This window comes from Carettochelys insculpta, chromosome 15 (genome assembly GCF_033958435.1).
Source record: "Carettochelys insculpta isolate YL-2023 chromosome 15, ASM3395843v1, whole genome shotgun sequence".
Taxonomy (NCBI): Eukaryota; Metazoa; Chordata; order Testudines; family Carettochelyidae; genus Carettochelys; species Carettochelys insculpta.
Genome location: NC_134151.1, coordinates 18973927 through 18997720, shown reverse-complemented (window position 1 = coordinate 18997720; position 23794 = coordinate 18973927). Strand labels below are relative to the sequence as shown.

The following is a 23794-nucleotide window of genomic DNA, read 5'->3' as shown; positions in this document are numbered from 1 at the left end:
CTCCCCTAACTGGGGGAAGAGAAGTGTAGGGATGCATGCAGAGGGGCTTTTCCCACCTCACTGACTCACTGGAACTCCAGCCAACCAGAGCAGTAGGGGCAGGGCAGGGCAGCAGAGAAGAAAAAACTCCCTAGAGAGGCTTTTCTCCTGCCTCTGCTCTTTCCCCAGACTACCCATGCAGATGCCTCAACCCCAGTCCACTCCTGCATCCTCCCTCCCTCCCACCCACACCCCACATACCCACTCCCAGCCTGCTCCTCCACCCTCGCTCCTACTCAGACCCCACAGCTGCTATACAGTGAACCCTGAACCTCCCCATTTTTGTCCCACCCCAGGTCCCCAGAAGAGTTAATGTGGCCTGAGGGAAGCTCTGAACCTCATTCCTCCCTTCTCCACCCTCCTGCTCCTGGTGTTGGAGCATGAGGGGAGTGAGGTGTCTTAATCAGGGGCTTCCCCAGTGAGTCTTTTGTGATTTTTTTTCACTTTTATGTGGTCCCTATCTGATTTCTGTGGGCCAGTGGTCCCCAACCCCAAAAAAAAAAAAAAAAAAAAGTTACCCCCCTTGTTCTCAGGGATATAGTTGCTCTTCTCTGATCCATATCACCATAATGATTCCCTCTCCAGAGGAGAATTTATCATTTTAAACCCAAAGATATGTTCAGTACACGACTCAGTCTTGTGACAAGTAACTTAGAGTTTATCCTGTCCAGCTAAAAGAGATTCTGTCCAGATTCTCTGGGACCAAAGTTTGATTCACACTTAGAATGCAATGGGAAAAATATATGCCAAGTCTATTGCTAAAAAAGGAAGATAACCTTGGTGGCCACCCCAGCAATTCACTAATACCACACTATTAGCAGTGCCAGAGTCCACTGACAACGACAACTCTCCCAGTGCCTTCAACAGCAGCACAGTTACCTGTTCTCTTAATCTGTGCAGGCAGTTTATCACTGCAGCACAAATGTGCTACAAGAGCTGACAGGCTCGCTGGACACATTCATCTCAGCAGTGTTGAAGATGCTGGGAGATGCCAATAGGAGGACGTATATGGATTATGGAAAAGGGAGCAGTGTTTATTTCTTAGCTTCAAACAAGAAACAGTAAACAAACTAAAACCACAAAAGCCTGAAAACATCATTCTCTTGACCAATTTGAGGTTCAGTTTTAAGCATTTGTAACAGTTAAAAAAAAAACCCTAAAAACAAAATAATATTAACATAAACATTTGGCATTATTTGCAAAGCAAGGCAAAAGGGAAACAGAAGTTAAGTATTTATGATTTTAAAACTTAGATTAGCAACATAAAGGTCATTCCCCAAACGCATTATCAAACCTGCCAAGTGCTCACTGCTAAACATCAGCAGAATGAGGCCCAGGCTAATGACAAAGGAAAAAGACATTAACAACAAAAAAAACCAAACTTGTGTCCCAATCCTGAAATCAGATCCACAGAGGTACACCTATGCAGAACTCCAGTGACATCAAGAGAACTCCCCTGCAAGAACAGAAGGATAAATCTGCCCAGATCAGAGGGCAAGACTGGATCTATGACTTTTATCACAATCACATCCTTACGTATTTAATCCGACTTGTTTCCCAACAGGCCCCTTCTAGAAAAGGGGAGGGGTCAGCCAATCATGAGAGCTAAAAATAAGGTGGCTGCTGGAAGAATGAGGCCTACCTGCCTCACTCCACTTACATGAAAATATAAAGACAGATATCAGACTGTTAGGAAATAAAGGAAAATAAAACACTTATATCATTAAGAGGAGGGACTGTATTTCAATTACTGGATAAATGATGACAATTTAGGGAATCATACATATTTATTTTTATTTAAATGGCCATTTTGATGCAGATGTGAAGGGCTGCTCATTGCTAATAACCGTAATGGCTTTATTTGTACATTATATGTCAGAGAATGAACAAAGCCTCAATTTAAAAAATAAAATTGTATCTAGGGCTCATTCTGGGCACTAGTGCCAGACACACTCCCCATATGAATGAGAAAGAGGAAGATCTGCATTAGCTCCTATCCATTAGCTTAAAGAAAAAAATGACCTCATTCATGTCTAAGTGCTCTGGAAGCTGGTTAGGAGGCATCCAGATGTAAGGGGAGGAGGGGGGGAAAACAAACACTTTGAGGAAATGGTCCTGAGTAATGGCCGGGCTTCAGTAGCATGTTCACTCAGAGCAGCCTCCGATTACAATGAAGGCACTGTTCACCCAGCCAAAGCTCATTTGTGCTTTTCCACACCCTCTCAGTCTCCATGCCAGCCAGCATCAGCCTGCAGCATTAACCATTGTTGGCCAAGGGACATTTATCTGCAATGGGCAGAGAACTGTAGAGAAAGTATGGTCATGGGATTACACAGAGACCAAGAGTCTGGATTCCTGGGCTTTCAGGCTCTTCCAGACTTGCCATGTGACCTGGGACAAAAAAACAAACAAACAAAAAGTACTTCACTACTGTGTAAGCTCAGTTTAGCTCCCTGTGAAATGGGGATATAGATAGATCTGTGGAGAGGTACAGAGATACTTGCTGTTCGTAAACCACCTGTAGATCCTCACATGTAAGGATGCTGCAGGGCATGTTGTCAGGGGCACAGCCCTGTCCTCCACAAGTGCAATTCTTAGCTGTTGCAATCTCACAACTTGATTGCAGGCACAAGTGGCCTAATTTTCAGAAGCTGCTGCATACTAGCACATCCAGTGAAAGTGAGTGACAGAATCTCTGAAAATCAATTCTGTAACAAGCTTTGCGCAATCAGTTCCAAATGCATTTCTTCTGCAGGCACAGACTATATGCCCAACACTGGTGGAAGTTAAACTTGGCTCAAGCATTATAACTTTGCCAAAATCCTTTGTGAGACAATCAGGCATAACCCAACTGATACCACTGTTCACCAGACACTCTCACACCTCACCTCCTTTGTCGTCCTCCTGCATTTGAGACATGGGGATTTTTGTGCGAGATAATACATTTTTCCCTAAAATTGTTAAAGTTTATCATCATGTTCATACTCAGCTGACATCTCAAAATATTAGGTGTGCTCGTAATGCCCCATAGCATGATGCTGCACAGGCAGCGATTCCAGGAAGACATGCCAGGGACAGCGATGCTCACCTTGTTTACAAGACAGGTAATGGAAGCAGATGTGTGGTTTATATTCTCCTCTCATTAAAAGGAACAATGGTATCTAAGATGTTCTTGTGCCAGTGGTTTAATGTGCCCCTTCTCATAGCTGTAAGTGCCACTGTAGTCTCATCTTCCAATGACATGATTGGAACTGTAGGGGTCGTAAATACATATCCACCTCAATAATTCTCAAGCAATATTTATGAATCATGGGTGATACAGGGAGTACCAGAGCAGCTAGAGATCTGCAGAGAGCTAGCCGGTTTCTTCTTGTTTTCACCTGCTGAATCACATTATAGAGGTTAAACACAGATTTTCCACATAAGCAATTATTGTAACTGCCACAAAAGGTGTTAGTGCAATCATGAAGGGAGAGGTTGTACTTGCAATTGTGACTAGCTTGTTTTGTGGCCTATCCTATTTAGTACAGTATGGTCCAGAGTATAAATAGTTTGAGAACACGCAATTTATGCAAGGATGGGTCTAGCTGTCAAAGCACATGACTGAGAAGCATGACATCTGGATTCTATCCACCACTCTGCCAAATACTTACTACATGATTTCAGACAAGTCATTTCACTTCTCTTAGCCTCAGTTTCTCATCCATGAAATGGGGATAATAATCCTTATCTACCTCCTAAGAGGAAGAGGAGTGAATTGTCTGTCTTATCTGCCCACATAACTTGGGGGAGGAGGTGACCAAGAGCACCTCTTTGTCTCCTCACCTGGGGTCTAAGAATTAAAACCAGTGTGAATTATGAGCGCCCTGGAGCAGGGATCATGTCATTTATTGTTCTCTGAAGTGCTCAGAACATCAATGGCACTGTATAAGCAAGAGCACTTACAATCCTGAAGCAGTAAGTAAAATTGTTGATGAGCCAAGGACTATCTTATCCATCTCCAATGGCCTCGCAGTTAGTTCTCCTCACATCCTACACAACAGACAGTCTGGACTCCACCAAATCAATCACTCCAGGTTGCCTTGTGCTCCCCATTAGTGCGCATCATATTTAAGCTGTCCCTAACTTCTCTGCAATCCTTTTCTACGAAGTCCTTTCAGCCTACGCTGATATATACTGTATAGCCCCTCCACTCACCATTTATCATTCATATGCTTGGCTCCTCCATTGCACTGGATTGCTTGGTAACACCTGTAGCCTGGGCAAACAGATTAACCAGGAAAACTCTGGGTCTCCTAAAAATTATACTGTTGCTAACATGGTTAATCCAAGGGACAGTCTATGTTGCAATTTTGCAGTTTGACAAGGGGGAGGAACCAAAGGGCTGAGGAAGTACAGAGTCCCACAACTAGATCCCTCCGATTTCTCAGTGCTTATAATTTAGAGGTATCATATAGCCTCTAAATCCCAACATATCCTTAAAGAAAAAAGCCACGAAACCAAGCTTCTTTCTCCCCATAGATAGTAGTTAGTGAGGGAATAGCTGAAGCCACTGAACTGTTGAGAATGAGTGTAATTGTGTTATGCCAGTTATTTTTTCTCTCTCTCTCGACCACATTTCTCATGCTCAAGACTATCTCAGAATGCAAACCAATAGCTGCATTTGCCTGCACAGCCACAACATTCATGTGATCTTAAATGTGATGCAATAAGGCCCTATGGGATATTTAATTTCCAAATGATGTTATATATAGTACCAAATTCTATTCCAATAAGATGTGTAGCTTCACTGGTGGTCACATACCCATACATTACTTCTATGTGCTCTGGTGGGGACAAAACAAATGCTGGGACAAAAACTTAGACTCTTAATAAAAAGGAACTTATAAAGTGATTGAAAGACTATATGCTGCGTTGTCCTTGTCTATAGCGGGCAGTAACCCCCATCAGCTAATGGAATGACTGACCAGGCTTATTTCTCCCTCAGAACAAAAGTAGTTGAGAGTAAAACTCCCAATGAGAGATAAGAAATGTGCCTACAATCATTCACTGCTTCCTCTAAAGTTCAAGGAATTTTCCTGGTACAAGGGCCAGCTAAAATCAAGAACTTCGGAGACAGTGCCTCACTCCCCTCCATGACAATTAAAAGCTGGACCTGGGCTTTCAAGAAAGGGGCAAAGTAGAAGGGTCCTGGAGAGCAAAAATACTGTGGCAATTACAAAGGAAGTCAAAACAGTGCAATTACACTTGACTACATGTTAAAGCTTCAGTAGTTTGATGTAAGGATTTAGTGGAGGGATAATTGTAGTAATGTGAGATTTATTAATGAGTAAGACCCTGTTTTCAGTAGAAAAATTCCTATTGAATTCACAGAGAGTAGGATCAGGCCAGAATTTGTGAAGTGCTTTGAGAGCCTCCTGTAAAAAGTCCAAGAAAGGACAAATTTCCTTTGTGTTGTGTTCTTTTTACTATCTTTCAGACAGGATTTTGTTTGCATTTGGATGTTAAAATACTTAAGCTCTCAAATGAAATTCTCCTCTTTCATCCTACAGCCAGAACCCTTCCCAGGAGGAAAGCAGAGTTACACACAATTCAGAAGGAAAATAAAACATCAGCTAGGTGGTCAGCTATAGAGTCCAGGATCACCTGCACAGTAAGAACATGCACACAGCCTCCCATTTTCCTGTACCCAGAAATATATGAACCCACACCAGAAAGAGAAGCTGTGTCCCACAGAAGTAGTAGTAGGACAGATCAGAACATGAAAAATCCCATTAAAAGCCTGATGTCTGGAATTATTGCCAGGATTCCTGTGTAGCCACCTTCCTGTGGCTTCAGATAAAAGATGTCAGCCAAGCTTCTCTCTTTCTTGAAAGGTGGCATGAAGACACTCTGAGCGTAGGTGTGGTCACTCTGTGCTACTGCACAGAGACATGGAAACCGCTACACCTCATGCAGCAGATAATGGAACAACATAGCAAGGAATTTGGCTTATGTTTTATATTTAGATCACACCTTGCAGTCCGTAGATGAAGAAAAACTTACAGTGACTGTAAACCATACTGTGTTGCTTTATACTTGTCTAATAACTGCATGGATCATTAAAACCATTTGAAGACAATAAGAATTAGATTACATGCAAACACATTCATTCCCCCCTCCCCCAAAAGTTTTAACAAAATAATCTGAATTATTCTCCTGCACTCAGTAATCATGATCTATCTTGCTATGTGAATCAAACATATACCATCTCCCTGTTGCATGTACATATATATCATTAACCCTGCAGCCCAGCACAAGTTTCATAATACATGGCATTTAAAAGGATTGAAAGGGTTGATATGAGTCTGTCCCTGGATTTATAACAGTACTGTAGTCCTTCTGTGAAAGTCCTTCAGTTGGAGACTATAACTCCTAGGTTTCTCCCAGTGAAATTTACACGCTTGCAGCTATAAAGACTTGCTCTTTGAAAAGATCAAAGATACTAAAAAGGTGCTTGCTCACATAGCATAGATGTCATTCAAATTTATATATGAACACCAAACAGACAAAGATGATGCTCCAAGCCAGGATCCCCCAGGTAGGCAAACAAAGGGTTCTGATTAATATAATGTTTTTAATCAATGCAATTTATGAATAAAATGGTAGTTTAGAGAATTATCATTTAAGCAAGTATATTTAAAGGCCAGATATCTGAAAACACTTTTTTTCATCTGCTTGTGCTTCCTTTGTCTGCCTTACAAAGATGGAGTAACCTCCCATTCCCCAATACACACCCCCCCACCCCATACCACAAAGGTTTAATTAAATTCACTGGAGACAAAGCACAGCTGCACTCCTTGCATGAATTTAAACCAGCAACAATAAACCCCAGCCAAGGCCTGCAGAAGACTGACGGAACCCTTACCACAACACACTTTATTGCATGGACAATAAACCAGAATAGCATATTTATCCATTAGAAAAACACTTGCAGGGTACAGCAAGAGGGATGCAGATACTGGATCAGATTATATTTCACTGCATTTTTCCTCTCCCACTTCTGACATCTAACCCCTCACAAAAGATGTGCAGTGCAAAGGTGGTGGGGGGGCGCTACTGCTTTTATTCTTAATCGATTTGAGGATGTTCCTTATTTTTAAACCATGAGTTTCACTTCTGCAGATGAATCCGTTCCTATTTTCACTCCATTTGCACCAGCAAAGCACATGACGCACCGCTATATGCAATAATGAAAAACTCTGAAAAACAGCAAGTGAAGAGCCTGTCTCGGCTCAAGATAAGGAGTGATAATATAATCACAGGACAAAGATCAAGTTGTTCCCTTACTTAAAATCCAACACAATCTTTGAATTGAAGGGTCAATACCCCCCCACCCCATTATTCTTCCTCGTCATAATACACAGCGGCTGTCCAAAGAGGAAGGGCAACGCTGCAAACTGCTCTTGTTATTATGCAGTTGGGGGGGGGGGCGGTATGCGGACGTACACATGTTCCACTAAACTGAATGTCAGTTAATCCACCGCCCACAGATGTACAACTAGGCACGAACTCACAGTTCCTTAGCTAATCACAAAGGGAATCGAATGCAATACAGTTTGCAAAACACCCATCGGTTTGTAGCATGCAGGACAACTTCATTCAGTCCAGGCAAGGGGAGGTGGGCGACATCGCGCCCTACATATCGGTTTCATGATCCAAATGTCTTGCATCCGAAAAGAAACGGCAAGATCTGAAATTCTCTCCCCGCCCTTTGCAAACTGCAAGATTTACTACCCCCGAGAAAACCCAATAAGATCACATTTTGCACGGGGTCCTTTCGAGCAATGAGGGGAGGAGAGGGAAGGGGAGGGGAGGAGAGGGAGCTGACACAAAATATACCAGAGGCGGAATACCGGAGGCTCATAGTGGAGAAAGGTAAAGCACTTACTGTTATCCTGGGGATGTTCTTCTTGCCTTGGTAGGACATGGTGATCTGCTGCAGGCACAGAGCCGGCTCCTACCCTCCAACCTGAGCCCCTTTTGCAAGCTGGCGTCAGTCTAGACTGGTGCTTTGCCCAAGATCAGGTGGATTCCTTCTTCCCACGTTCTTTTCCACGTATCTCCCCCTTTTCTTTCTCCTTCTGCCGCCCCCCGCCCTCCTGTTTTACACAATAGTCAGTTCTCACACACACCCCTTTTTCCGCGTGCCAGCTGGGACCCTGTGAGACACGAATGGCTGATCAGGCGGCTCCTCCCTCCTGGGTCTCTCCCGCTATTGATATTTCTCTCTCCCCGCTGGTTTCATTGCCTCACCCACTTTGCGCTGCTGCTGCGATGAGACCCCGGCGGCCGCCAGGGGGAGCAGCCAGCGGCTTGGGCGCTAAGCTGCAAAGGGGGGTGGGGCGGCAGCAGGGTGGGTCACTTACTAGCTCCAGGGTTGCAGCTAGAGAGCAGGCTCCGAAAGAACAAGAACCGACCCCCGGCTCTCTAAACAGCAACGCAACAAAATTAAAGACAGTCCGAACAGCAGCAGCAGCAGCGGAAGGATTCTCCTCCGTTATGCTCACCCCTCCCTTTGCAGAGAAAGATGCATTTTTCTCTCACCTGACAAAATCCTTTGTGTTCCATTAGCAGATGTCTGTAACCTTTCTGTTGGTCCTTGACTCTCCATGCACAGGATTTGAACCTGTTTGCAATGCTAAATTAAAATAAGTAGGAAAGGGGATCTTATATCCTTGATGTGCATTAATGCAGGGATAGTTTTTCCCCCAATTTGATAAGAATCCAAGTATATTTCAGTATTTCTGTCCCTTGTGTATTTAATCCTGTCCACTAGGTACCCTTTCAAATGTACCTATTAATTGACCACTAGGGCAAGTTTACACACAATCTGAGACCGAGCCCCACAATCTGGCTCTGCAGATTCCCCGTTTGGGGCTAGTGTTAGCTGGCTACAAATAGCTGTGTAGACATTGCCACTTGCAATCTCCAGCATGATCTGCAAATTCTACACCTCTGTTTTTAGTGTGAGCCTCCTTTGCAGGGATCTGTGGAACCAGGCTCCCTCTCAGCTGCAGTGTAAACATCCCCCCCAGGGCCTGATCCAAATCCCACTGAAGTCAATGGCAAGGGTCCCTTTTACAGTAGAACCTCAGAGGTACAAACAGCCTGGGAATGGAGGTATTTCATAACACTGAAATGTCTGTAACTGAACATTGTCTCTTCAAAAGTTTACAACTTTGAAACATTACTACGTAAAAGGAAAATGCAACTATTTTGGTCGTTTCCATTTAACGCAGTACAGTACTGTATTCACTTTCTGGGAAGGAATGGGGGTCTCTGCTGCTGCTTGTGTATTTCTGCTTCCAAACGAGGTGTCTTGTTGACTGGCCAGTTTAGATCTCTGGTGTTCCAAACAGTGAGCCATTCTACTGTACTTCAACAGGCTTTGAATCGGGCCTGAAAATTTCCCCCTCTGCTGGCATTCCCTAGCTCTGTGCTTTGAGGGTATTTCCTATGGAGGGTTCTGCCTGTAGAGGTCCTCCTGTCTTATCCAGTCACTGGGATATATGTTGTGATCGATTGCATCAGCTCAGGAAAAGGCTGTGGGGCTGTTAATGTGGGTTACTGCAGACAATTTAATTTTGGTCTCAGATTGCAAACCCTCTCTGTGATGGGCTGGTCTCTGTACTAATTGTAATAGCAAAGGCTAAGTGGATCAGGCTAAAAAGCACTTAATTCTTCCCCGTCACGTGCCCAGCAACCATGGGAATGGTAGTCTGAAGTGACACCTTTAAAAAAACAGCATTCACTCCCAGCACAAGGCAAGCCCATTGCAACCTGCTCCCTTCTACAGCTACTTACAATATCTAGAAAGATAACACACATAGGTAAGATTGATAATGTGCAAGCCTCCTTGCTTTCACATGACAACCCATTCTCTAATATGCAAAAGGTATGCTTCCGTGTTGGTAGACAGACAGTATTATATTTTTTAGTTTTGATTTGTTATTTCTTGCCTTAAACCATAAGACATGGGAACACTGCAGCATATTTAGTGAGAGACAAGAACTTTTAACATTAGATATTCCAGGGTCTTGTGATAGTAGTTCAGATCTTTAGATCTGCATAAAAAAACCTGGCAGATTAAAATATTATTCTGGAAATTTATTAAAAAAAAAAAAGCCAGGCCAAATGCCATCCAGGTCATAACCCTAAAGGCTGAGCAAGGAAAAACAAATATTCTTTATGCAATGAACAAATAGCCTAACTCTACTTACATGATAAGGCACTTCTCAAAAGAAAATTTATATTTGTGAGCTAGGACTAATCATGTGCAGAAGGATTCAAGGAATCAGGGTCCTTCACAAATACTGATACCGCTTAAATGCAATTACTCCTGAGGTAGGAAAATAGCATCTAGTAGTAGGGCATAAAGAGAACTTCCAGCCAAACACACTAAAGGCAAACCATGTTTCTTCCAAAAGATCTATATACACCATGACCAGCATGGAACTCAATTTCTTTCCTTGGCAAGTACAGAGAACAAACAGTCCTACAGGGTTTAAACTAGTGTTCTATGGGGTCTAGAGAGCATTTGAAAATCCATTGCTGAGAACATTTCCTCCATATAGATATTGTATGCATGCAGGCACATGACAGGTTTTGTCAACTTTAAACATTCAAAAATCATAAGTCACACCGCTAACAATCACAAGATAAGCTTAAAAATTCTGAGATTTTAAAGAAATGTGGGATTCTTTACTTAACCTTTGGTTTTTAGGGTTCTGTTAGGGTGTGTTTAAGTCACATTTGCAAATTTTTCTATGCAGCCACAAGGGCTACAAACTTACTTTGAAAATCTCCAAACACCATAATTCTTATAAAGTCACTCATCTCTAGAAGCTGGAACTTAACATACAACTCCAAATATCAGAGTCTAACAGCACCAAAAGCATTTACACTTTCTCATCTGGCTGCAGGATCTTGGTTTATTCATTATTATTTATGATTACTATTTTTAGTATTTCATTATGGTTATAACTAGGATCCCACTGTGCTAGGCACAATACAAACACGCAGAGCAAAAAGGAGTGTTGCCACAAAGACGGCTGGTTTAACTCTGTGCAACTGGAAAAATATTCAGTTTGTGCATTCAGCCACTGGGGTAGATATCTGAAATAAGCTATCCTGGGCCCATGAGCTCTGCAAAATCTAGTCAGAAGTTTTCTTTGTCAGGCCAAATACACAATTCTTGCTTTTGTGCATACTCTAGGTGTAGAACAATGTCCTATAACTCATATCACATGGTGATGTGAGGCGGTGTCTCTAGGCTAGAGCCCTGATGTCCAACACACTAGCCCAGGGGTCAGCAACTTTTCCGAGGTAGAGTGCCAAAATTTTGACCTCTGTGTATGGTCCGAATGCCTGTGATACTTTTTAAAGTCACTAATAGCCCTGCTTACAACAGCTTCATTAATAAATTAAGCTTCACAGCTTTACCAGTTAGGTGGTGGTTGGTAGCATTAGCTGGTCTTTTGCTAATCCACAGGCAGCAGAGCTTTGAGCAAGCTCCTGGCTCCGTGGGAAAAGAGGGGCAGGGCTGAGCTCCTGCCTCGCATGCCAATAAAAATTGGCTTGCATGCTGCTCTTGGCACCTGTGCCCATTTTCAAATTTAGGGATTGATCCCAAGCATGTATAAGGGGGAAATTAAGCTGTTGGTTCATAACACAGCTGCCTAATGATTAGGCCAACTTTCACACCATGTCCGCAGTACACACCATCTCACAAAGGCAATATACAGTGTGCACAGGCACCACAGTTGTTAAAAATCAGACTTCAAAGCAAATGTGAAGCGGGAGGAATATGATATGCAGCCATTCATGCTCCATAAATGTGAACTCTGCCAAAAGAAAAAGAGTGGGTGTAGACAAGTAGGGGGAGAAATTACCCATGTTTTACTCAGTTGACAGGCTCTGCCCAGTTTTCACTTGACTAGAATATGCTCCAGGGCTTTAGCAGTGGAAACAAGAAGAAAGAGTAACTGATGTAATACTTTGAAAAACTCTCCTCCTATGCTGGACTTACCATTTTAAAGGAAATATCCATTTAAAAAGCACTGGGCGATACCACTGAGAAGCTCCAACAGGATCTATGCATTTTTCAGAATCACAGGGTAAAAGCTCATCTTGCCTGACTGCCCAACTCAATGCTCTGCAGTAAGACTTGGCAATTGCTAAAAGTCAGGGCTTATGCACAGCTGATTAGAGGTAACTGTCTGGGAGGTCACCAGGACATGTAGTGAACAGACCCATGAAGACAAAAAGCAGTCAAGTAGCACTTTAAAGACTAGCAAAATGGTTTATTAGGTGAGCTTTCGTGGGACAGACCCACTTCTTCAGACCATAGCCAGACCAGAACAGACTCAATATTTAAGGCACAGAGAACGAAAAACAGTAAGCAAGGAGGACAAATCAGAAAAAGATAATCAAGGTGAGCAAATCAGAGAGTGGAGGGGTGGGGGGAAGGTCAAGAATTAGATCGAGCCAAGTATGCAGACAAGCCCCTATAGTGATTCAAAGTTCCTATCACGATTTAAACCATGTGTTAATGTGCCGACTTTGAATATAAAAGCCAGCTCAGATGTTTCTCTTTCCAAAATGGAGCAATAATTCCTTTTCTGTAACACACATACCTTTAGCTCATTGACAGAATGCCCCATTCCATTAAAATGTTCACTGACTGGTTTGTGGATCTGGAGTGTAAGTCTTTAAAGTGCTACTTGACTGCTTTTTGTTTTGATAGTGTATAGACTAGCACGGCTTCCTCTTTTTTACTAGACCCATGAAGAGAAATTGGAGGCTCTGGTACATTGTTGTTTGCTCGGGCCCCACCCTGTCCATTTCACTTTGTTTACACATGTTATGGATGTTTTGGGGAGAGTCCTTGAGGGTGGGGCCCCAGTACAATTGTAAGCCTCTCCTTTTCTTGTCAGCCCTGACTGAATATTTTTCCCCTTCAGTAGAGAAAAAGAGGGTGAAACTGAATGTGAGAAATGGAAGACGCTTACATGTGAATGAACTAATGTTGCTTAAAGGCTTAATTTTGATAGGCCCAGTCCTACAAGATGGCAAGAGCCCTTGTATTCTGTTGACTTCCCCTCCAGTTATGGAATTCATGTTGTCTCTTTCAGGAAAAGAGGTGTGTGTTGAACAATGCCTTTCAAGTGTGAGAAGGATGGCTCTGTCTCCTTAGGTTCTTCCAGGCACAGCTAGCTGGCACTAACCAGTACAGCAAGTTACACACGTTAAGGCAGCATTAGGGCTCTGGAAAGCCACTCTCATGCTCAGTGATATTGTAAATTTCAGCAGCAAGTGGATGAGAAATTTCATACCTGCTGGCTTTGGAGAATAATCATTTTCTCTCTCTCTCTCTCTCTCTCTCTCTCTCTCTCTCTAGCCGCTCCCTTCAAAAACAAATTTGCAACAGGAAGAGTGCAATAGGTCTGGACACATGCACATTACATTAGTACTTATGTATATTAATGACTGCTGCCTCAAGCTCCCTGGCTTCCTCTCACCCCAATTCTTTTCTTCTACATGCTGTTTGCCTGGAAAGCCACAGAGAAGGAAATCCAGTTTAAAGATTAAAACAGAGCCAACGACATCCATCAAAATTCCTAGGGGAGCAGCTTATGGTGAGACACTGCAGAGGCTCGCAGGAAGCAGAATTCCCCTTCCTCTCCCACAGCAGGTGGCCAACTCCTCAGATATGACAGCTTCTAATCACAGTGGAGGGCTGACATTAACCTGCAGCATGGGGACTTGCACTAAGCCCCTGTTGGAAATGGCCTGGCTGTGCAGGTGGAGGATGAACACAACCCAAGACCAGTACAAAGAAAATGACCACTAATGCACCCTAGTAATTAGTATTATTCATTATTTTGATAGTACTGCAACTTTCAAATCCCAGCTCCACTGCAACAGGTTGGCCCTGTGGGGTGGTCAGCTGTTGAAGAACACTCAGTTCCTCTTGCAAAGATGCTGTTCCCGCAGGGGGGCGATGGGGGGGACTGGAGAGGTAGCACAGCATGTTGGAGTCTGAATTTGAGGCAGAAGTGGCTCCAACACCAGCATGGGGATTTAGGGAAGGGCAGGAAACTGGAAGGCACAGTCATCATAGAAGACAAAAAGATTGTATAATGATGTTTCCTTTAGTTTGAGGGGACCTGCTGTTCTCTGTCATTTGTGAGAGTCCTCTAAGATCATTCAGTTCTCTCACTCTTAATGCTTACCCCCACACATCAAAGCACATTCCCACCAGCAGCGTTCAGCTAGAGACATTGAGGCATCTGCCCCAGGGTATCACTAGAGAGCAGAGTGACTCTGTGTACCAATTTCCCAGAGGTGTAGCATGCTGCCAAACAGCATTCCCTGTAAGTGGAGCACTTGGGCAGCTGCCCAGGAGAGATGCAGGTGCCACCTAGCTGATTAGCAGAGTGCCCTCAGATGTCCACAGCTGGCGGCTTGTCTTTCTTTTGGTGGTGCACTTCTGAAGATACCTCCGTACACATAACAAAATTTATTCTGCACATGGGTGAAAAAAATCAGAGGGAACACTGCTGCCAGCACTTGTCCCCGTTGCCATAGGATTTGATTTCAGGACCCAAACACACCAGTGCCACCAAAAAGCTCAGGCTCACCCTTACTGAAGGCTTATTTCTGGGATATTTCATTCAGCAGTGACTGGACCTGAACAGTTCCCGCTGACAACTGTGGGATCACAGGCCGTCAAAATAAGGCCGTATATTTTACACAGCTGGATTTGAGCAGACACAATATCCCTACAAATTTAAAATTAGATTACCCCAGGTTGCCTGCTGACCAATCAAAAGATAAACTTACTGGCACATGAACACTCAGTGAAACCACTGCACTAGTGAATGAGTAATCACACTACTAAATTTCTCTTTCCCCATGGCCTTGTTTTGTTTTAGTCAATAACTAGCATTTCCCAGGGCTCAGGACACATCAGAAACCCCAAATGTCTTAGCTAACCTCTAATGTGTAGTACCCTCAATAGTAGATGGGACTCTCTTATTAATACTAGGGCTGGATTACATTTTCATGTGTAAATGCTAGTAAAATGTCAATGTCACCATACCCACAAACTAAGAAAGTATTTCCATAAATGATAGTTTAAATTTACAGGTTGGCAAAGTAAAAAACGCACTCCTGGAGAACTTATTGGAGTCAAAGACCCATTATTTACACTTATGAATTAGGCTTGTTTTGAGTGGACAAACAAACAGGAATGATTTGTTGACTTAAGGACATTTACTTTATATATTTTGATGAGCGATGTTGACAGTTCTCACATAATCACATGACTCCATAAGCTGGGGCTTTATGCAAAAGATGGCAACACTGGATCTGGCTATATGCAGGGCCCTGTCCATTAGCATGTTCTGTATGTTGCCCTCCAAACACTGCCCCACTATTGGCAAGTGTTGCTTGAAGTTCTTTCTGGGCCTGCTTTTATCCCTTTCATTCCCACCCCCTTCCAAGCTTTCTATGTATGGTACTAGCACTATTGCTTTGTCTTGTTTATGACAACAATTACGTTGAGCATTCTCTATTCTCTGTCCCTGCTTAGTGCTGCTGATGGCTTCCTCTGGTTGGTGCAGACTCTAACATCATGCAGGATGTCCCTGAGGTCAGTGCTGATTCTCCACTTGTCTGCTGTTGCATTTTATTTTGGACAGTAATGTTACTTGCCTGCCTTTGCGAGTCAGAGGAAGCTTTTACTTTTCCTGTTGCAAAGTACAGCAGCCCCTACTCCAGCTACTCCTGTTTTATCTAAGCCATCAGTAGCAGATGGGGAGGGAACAGGTGTTTCCTCTTTCAATCCTTTATTTCTGAGAGCTGTACTCCAGGTCAGGTCCCAGGGCCTCATCTGGACCTGCTACCCCTAGCACCAGTTGTGAAGCTGGAGTAGCTGATGGGAGACAGCAGTGTACACTGGCTCCAGCCAGCCATCTCGAGCTGTGATGGGTGCTTTCTCCACCTCACTCCACAGGTGGGCCATGATGCCAGTAGTGATGATAAGAACTTGGGGAAGGTTACATGCAAGCAGAAGCTAGAGCAGCTGGAGCTGGGCCAGTAGATACAGGGGATCAGGAGCTGAATGTAGTGGACAAGGATATTGGCAGGATAGGAAGAAAAAAAAGATTCCACAGGTGCAAGACATTGGTTGTAAGGGAACAGAAGCATGTAGAAAGTACAGGAGTTGGGTAGATGTATGTAGCAGGACTGGTACAATGGGACAGCAAAAGGTGGGTATGGGAGGGGCAAGACAGTACATTCCTTAGGGACTTGTTGTGCATGCAGATAGTCTCATGGACCCTAGAGATTTATGGACTGACATTACGGTTCATGTGTGAAGGGGAGGAAGGTTGTATATTATGCATGTGTTGCTGGAAGGAAGCATTTCAATGATTGATTCTGATCATGAAGTAGCACCCTCTAGGTATTTCTTGCACTGGAAAGATTGGTAGGCACAGCTCTGCTGATCCTAAGTATGGAAAAAGCCCCTCCCAGCTGGGACATTAGTTCTTAGTATTGTCAACTTTTGTGATTTCATTGGGCCTCTCACAGTATTTTTCCTTAAAGCCTCAACTCTTGGAGTCATGAGCACCTCTTCAGCATTCATTTTACAAATAAATAAGCAAATACATTTGTAATGTTCAAGATCATAAAGAAAACCTGTAAAATATGAACTATAAAAGTTGAAAAATCAGAAGGCAAATAAAAAGAACCCAACATTTATTTTTAACATCTCATGATTCTTATTCCAATCTCATGATTTTAGGGCCTGACACATGCTCTTTCAATGCTTGGAGTTGGCACTATTGGATTCCTGATCTTCCAGACCATAAACCAACCATCATATTCCCTGCACTATGGTATCTTATAGCACATCCATGTCCATGCTGGAGCTTTTACACCTCTCTGGAGCCTTTAGCCATGGCCAGTATCAGAGCTGGCTGACCCACTGAGTACCGAGCTGGCTGGTCCACTGAGTACCAACCTGGCTGAACATGTTGGAAAATACCTTAATCTACCCAACTCCTGCACTTCTGGTAAGGCAAGTGGTGCAATAATGGGCCTGATAGACCACAGCTCACTTCTGATTGTTGTCCTTCCAGCTGCTCTGACTAAGCCACCAAACATGGGGTCAACAGCTAATACAGGTGCCTCTGGATTTCCACTATTATAGCTCAACTCCCTCACAGGGTTAAAAGGTGACACCAAACTTATAAACCAGATGCCTCTGTCCGTTCCCCCTTAATTACATGCAAATAAAAATGTAGAGAGGCTGTGTTTTCTGCTCAGTGTCATGCCTTTTCCCCCTTCAGCTGAATGGAAACACATGTTAATGGAGACAAAGCTATCTGCGTAAAAGGATCATGGCTATTTCCCAACTGAGGGATAGGAAAGTCACTGCTGGACACTGACTTGCAGAAGCAGGCCAGCCTGTCCATATAAGCAGAGTGCTCCAGTTATATTTTCCAGCCTCTCAACCCTGTCTCCAGGAAGGGAGACTGGCTGTTTGGTTTTTGTTTCTTCCTCCTATTTGCTCCATCCATCCATAGCAACTGCTCCCTATCTGAGGAAGTTTAACAGGCTCCCTATCCCGTCTGTTAGGCAGGGGTAACAGTGGAAGAATTCTGTTCAGATACCATGTTAGGCAATCACCCTCAGAAAAACACACAGGAAATGCAAGCCCAGGAGTGAGACAAGCAGTGTGTTTCTGAGGATGCAGAGTGGGAACATGCATTCATTTAAGAATTAAGCCTTCTTTATCAGGCTGATTCCATACAGTTGCTAGAAATACTGATTTAGACATCTCATTTCTGGAGATTTAGCTGCAAAATCTTAGGTAGGCCATAAGTGAAATGAGTTTGATGTGTCTCATTCCATTCCTTTTGTGCTTTGATACAATTTGGAATGATGAGGCATTTCTGCTCAAGAGGAGCCTTGGGTGGAAAAGCAGAGATGTGCATTTGTAGAGCAGCTGGGTTGTCAGGCTTCCGTGACAATCACTAAGTTGTTTTGTGAGCACAGGATAAGAATAAGAGCAATGTTGCTAGTTAGGATTGAGACGCACTGGCAGATCTAAATGTGGGAAGCCTGCAGTGCACCTCCTTGTAGCATTCCTGACTCTAACCAGCCTTTAAACATCAAACCAATCAATAACATTAACAAAGGAATCAGTCAGTGCTACTCGGCATCATCCTTTCCAAACCAGTTGCAACATGATTTAATTTTAGACTCTCAGCTGATACTATACAACAGTGCACTGACTGCCCAGATACACTGCCCTTCACCATGCTGACAGGCACAGCATAATACTTTGCCAGTCTTCTTCAATATTTCACACTGGTAAGGTCTCCCTTTAGCCCTGTGACACATGCATTGAGGTCTCTTGTTGCTGGCTGGGGAATCTCTGCTCTTTATAAACCAAATGCAATGGAGAGCAGATATGACAACATTTTATCTTCAGACATTCAAAAGACACAGTGACCCCTCACTTTGATTTGAGGCAAACACCAATAGCAAAGCTTTTACAGTGTGGTCATTGGTGGGTGAGGTAGGTGCATCTAAGGATAAAATCTAGCCCACCAGGGAAGGCATTTGTTTGCAGCAGGGAAAGACACCATTAACCCTGTAAGCCTGTGCATGCAGTGTAAACTAGCAGCTCCAGTGTTCAATTCCAGCTAGTTTATTCCTTTGGGCTTGTCAATCAAAGGAACATTGCCAGGTAGAGACTTGCTGTGCCCCTGAGCAAGACAGGGGGCAGCTCCATGCACCTGGAGGGACAGGGTGGGGCCTTGGGCAGAAGGGATGGTGCTGGGACTAGTTTTTCCACCAGTGCCTGGGGCACGCCACCTAGGGATCTGGAGATGATTTAAAGGCCTGAAGCTCCAGCTGCTGTGGAGCCAGGAGCTGTGGGGCCTCTTAAATCACTGGTGCCTTTGTGCCTCCTACTCAGTGGGCCTGTCACCAGGTTGAAAATCAGAGATGTTTTAAAATCCCCACCCCTAATAACATCTCTGTTGCTTTTGGATGTTAAGACTGAAAGAATTTTAAAACTCTCATTTGCTTTTCAGAACTCAAACTGCTATTTACTTATTTATTTTAGTGCTTCATTCATTTTGGACAATGAACTTTGGCCTGGTCTACATTAGTGGCAGCATGTGGGGTACGCAAAGTACACGCCACAGTGAAAAATAAGCTGCATCCACATGCTGGCGCATAACTATGTGCAGCTTTGGTATGGGGGAGGCAGCAGGAAAGGGCTGAAGATGCTGGACATGACATTGCCAAAACCAGCGGTGTAGATGTGGGAGGCACTGCTTGGAAATTTCGAGAGGCATGTAGAAGTGTAGTTCTCAACCTTTCCAGACTACTGTAACCTTTTCAGGAGTCTGATTTGTCTCACATACTCCAAATTTCGCCTCGCTTAAAAACTACTTGCTTACAAAATCAGACATAAAAATATACCTGCCACAGCACACTATGAGAGAAAAACTGCTTTCTCATTTTGTCTGTATGAAATTTTAGTTTGTACTGACTTTGCTCATGCTTTTTGCCTATTGTAAAACTAGGCAAATATCTAGATGAGTTGAAACACCCCCTGGAAGACCTCTGCATACCCTACGGATACATGTACCCCTGGTTGAGAGCCACTGGTGCACAACACATACCGTACGGTTCTAGGCATGTAGGATACTCGTACTCATCTGGGCAGTGCCTCACCATCTATACTGCCATTTATATCCTCCATGCAAGCAGGACATGCAATATTTATACCCTACACACCACCATAAGTTTAGATATAGCCATTTTCAATTTTATTAGCCAGTTTCATTTTCTTGTTGCCTGACACTAGAACGATTCTGAACTAGAAGGTGTAAATCTAAACAGAAAACTATTTTATTTCTTTCAAATTATATTTATTTTTTTCCTTTGCTATTTGGAGATTTTAGAACACTATCTTTAACCAAAACCAATTAATAGGGCTAACACTGCTTAGCTGCCTGTGGTTTGAAGATGATGATCACAGTGTAAGTGCCAGGTAACAACATTACAAATAAGCTGACTCAGCTGTCTAAAATGAGAACACAAAATATCATGCAGAAGAAGTGCAAAGAAAAGTGATGCACAGGAGATATAAGTGTAAGGTACAGGAAGCTGGGGAAATAGACTACAGCCTGGCATGCTTGTTGATAAATATTGTCTTATTGTTTTCTTGTAATCCCTTGTCTGTATTCATCTGGGCCATGTCTACACTAGCCCAAATCTTCAAAATGGCCATGCAAATGGCCCTTTCGAAGATTACTAATGAGGCGCTGCAATGCACATTCAGTGCCTCATTAGCATGCTTCCGGACGTGGCTCTTTGAAATTGCCGCATTTTGCTGCCACGTGGCTCATCCAGACGGGGGTCCTTTCCAAAAGGACCCCGGGAACTTCGAAATCCCCTGATTCCTATCTGCTGATAGGGATTTCGAAGTTGGTGGGGTCCTTTTCCCGTCTGGATGAGCCATGTTGCAGCGAACAGCAGCAATTTTGAAGAGCCACGGCCGGTGGCATGCTAATGAGACACTGAATATGTATTTCAGCGCCTCATTAGTGATCTTCAAAAGGGCCATTTGCATGGCCATTTCAAAGATTTGGGCTAGTGTAGACGTAATCCTGGTGTCTCTTGTCTGATACTTAGATTGTAAACATTTTGGGGCAGTGACCATCTTGTCGTTTCTGACACCACAATCATAAAGAGATCCAGCTCCATAACTGGAGCTCCAAAGTGCTACAGTAATAAAAATAAATAAGAAACAATATCAACAACTTGTTAAACATGCCCACAGTAGATAAAAATCAATTTTTAAATCAAAATTCTTATGTACTGATAGATTTCAGATTTAAAATGGATTTTAAAAATCAATAAAATACTAAATTTCTCTTTAAAAATAATAGTTACAATTACATCTCATCACAAACATGCTATACATACGCATAGTTTCATAAAAAGGAATTAATGACTCTAGTACAGGGGTTGGCAACCCAAAGAGCAAGAAGAGCCTTTTTCTTCTGATTTGGTAAAAAGCTCGGTAATTCAAGAGCCTCAATGCATGTGAATACAAGACTGTCCTTAATAAATAACATCAAACCATATTTTTTGTTACGTCTATTTTAAGAACAGCACACACACAATGATTTGTAATGCAATACATGTTTACTGCAGGACATTCACAGACATTTAAGATATACTTTTTCCTCACACTTTGTGTGTGGGTTTTTATCTCTATCTTCCTGACTTTCGCTCATGAATCTTCTCTGTCTCTGCAGGATGGTAGGGGAAGTTTTCCAGTGTTTCAAGATCACATATTGTTTGCTCTTTAGATAGGAGTTGTTCATTTTTGGGCTTTTAGATGTTCGCTGCCTATCAAAAATAATCAGGAGGTTTTTTGCTTTGTTTTTTGTTTTACTTATAGCGTCAGGAGCCAAAAATAGGTCCTTAAATTGCTGCATGCAGCTCTGGAGCCACAGGTTATAGAAACCTGGTCTAGTCTGTCCCAGGGCATCAAGTCTGCTCCTCTTTCTTTGTAGATGATTCCGCAGTTCAACTTCATTGTTACGATATTAACCTTCATATTCAGGGTTTAATTCTTCAATTGCTTATACATTGCCATCTCCATTCACTTCTGTGGGGTAGTTCCAGATTAATAACGTGGTATGGAAGAAGAAAAACAGGCTCTCAGGCCACATTTTCATGTACTCTGTTCCACTCTTCTACTTTGCAATATCCTTCGTGTATCTGCCACACCTAAACAAATCTTTTCCATCGTGCTTATAATTATTCCATTTTATGTATCACTTAGCTCCATCCCTCCTATTAAGATGAATTCATGCCTATTACCACACCACTGAAATTACATCAGGGATAAATTTGTCTAGTTATGTTCTTTTAATCTTTCAATCAATACCTCTAACCCTTTAATCACATTGTTAAACAAGTGTCTGCATTTGGCCTGGCCATGCTCGCGAGGCAGGCATTGCCACACACTGTCTGGGCCTCAAACCACATCCTGTTGTCAGGCAGAATACCAAAGTTATTTGCGCCAAAATCTCGCGCCTAAATCTCAGGCTCTAACCTTAAAAAAGCGAATTTAGGTAGCGAATTTAGTCACCTAAATTGTTTCCCTCATTGGCTTATCAAAATCACCCCACTTTCATGAGGGGAGGGGGCGGTTCGGAAGGGTATAAAAGACCCCGCCCAACCGGTGCTCGAGGAGGTAGCAGCGCACATATCTCCAAGCGCCGGTCAAGCAGACTGATCACCTGTCTGACTACCTCCCCTGGAACTCCAGGCGTAACTCAGGCCTCGTAACCAAATCCATTGCATCGCATAATGTTTCTGCTAATTAGTATAGGACTAGTAAGTATAAGGTTGTAAGTATACATGTAATAGGCCGTGTCTACACATGCCCCAAACTTCGAAATGGCCATGCAAATGGCCATTTCGAAGTTTACTAATGAAGCACTGAAATGCATATTCAGCGCTTCATTAGCATGCGGGCGGCCGTGGCACTTCGAAATTGACGCGCCTCGCCGCCGCGCATCTCGTCCAGACGGGGCTCCTTTTCGAAAGGATTCCGGCTACTTCAAAGTCCCCTTATTCCTATGAGCTGATGGGAATAAGGGGACTTCGAAGTAGGTGGGGTCCTTTCGAAAAGGAGCCCCGTCTGGACGAAACACGTGGCAGCAACCCGCATCAATTTCGAAGCGCCGCGGCCACCCGCATGCTAATGAAGCGCTGAATATGCATTTCAGCGCTTCATTAGTAAACTTTGAAATGGCCATTTGCGTGGCCATTTCGAAGTTTGGGGCATGTGTAGACATAGCCATAGAGTGATAAGTTTCAGTTCATAGTTACAGAAAGGGTTTAGTAATTCTAATAGTGTAAGTTGTTAACCATAGAATTTACTTAGTGATATTAAAAAGTAGAATTCAATAGCTGGGAAATACAAGTATATAAGTAGTAATAAGAAATAAAGAATTGTAAACTGCTTATTATCTTAAATAGTTTATTCACTTATTAAACAATATAGTTGTCATTTCTAAAGCATCAGACTTTATTATTATTAAAAATAAAGGGTAGGGGGTCAATGAATATAACCCATCCTAACCCCTGGACCATTTTAGATAATTACTGGGACCTAGAGACCCCTCAGGGAGTTGTGGTTTTCGTGGTGGGTGTAATTCTGTTCATTGTATTAATCATCCTTTGGAAACCCCGATTGTAATGTCTCGGGCCCTTCCCTATCAGGCTCCTCCCGAGGACCGCCCGAACCCTAGGGGGCGTTACACACATTTGCTGCTCTTGAATTCTCTGCAATTTGTCAATACCTCTCTGGTACTGAGATGCTTGCCACTGAATGCACGTTGTAAATTTAGTCCCAAAAGAAAACCATAGCCCCACCTTGGCTGACGACATGATGTGTCTGTATCTTTGAAACCCAAAATCTCACTGGACTTCTTGCACTCCAACTCACTGAGGAACGTTATAAGAAGTTTGCTCTCCACTATCATCAGAGAATTTTCTTGTCATTAATATTTACTACATGCACACTATCTGTGCTTTGGATTATTTTCCCCCCGTGGTGTTGACTCTTATTCTGCTGTTTCCTGCCCAAATTTCTAACCTC

At 43.1% G+C, this 23794-nt stretch overlaps 1 protein-coding gene across 2 annotated transcripts in view; it reads right to left on the bottom strand.

Moving 5' to 3' along the window:
- Nucleotides 1-23794, bottom strand: part of DPYSL3 (dihydropyrimidinase like 3) — an 80744-nt gene that overhangs the window by 38533 nt on the left and 18417 nt on the right. The window contains exon 1 of one of the 2 annotated variants that reach the window (XM_075009352.1): nt 7970-8272. The exons of the other annotated variant lie outside the window; for it this stretch is intronic. Coding sequence (XP_074865453.1) covers nt 7970-8008 — 39 coding nt within the window. The 5' untranslated portion in view covers nt 8009-8272. Of the gene's footprint in view, nt 1-7969; nt 8273-23794 lie in introns of those variants that run through there. 2 annotated transcript variants of the gene reach the window in all.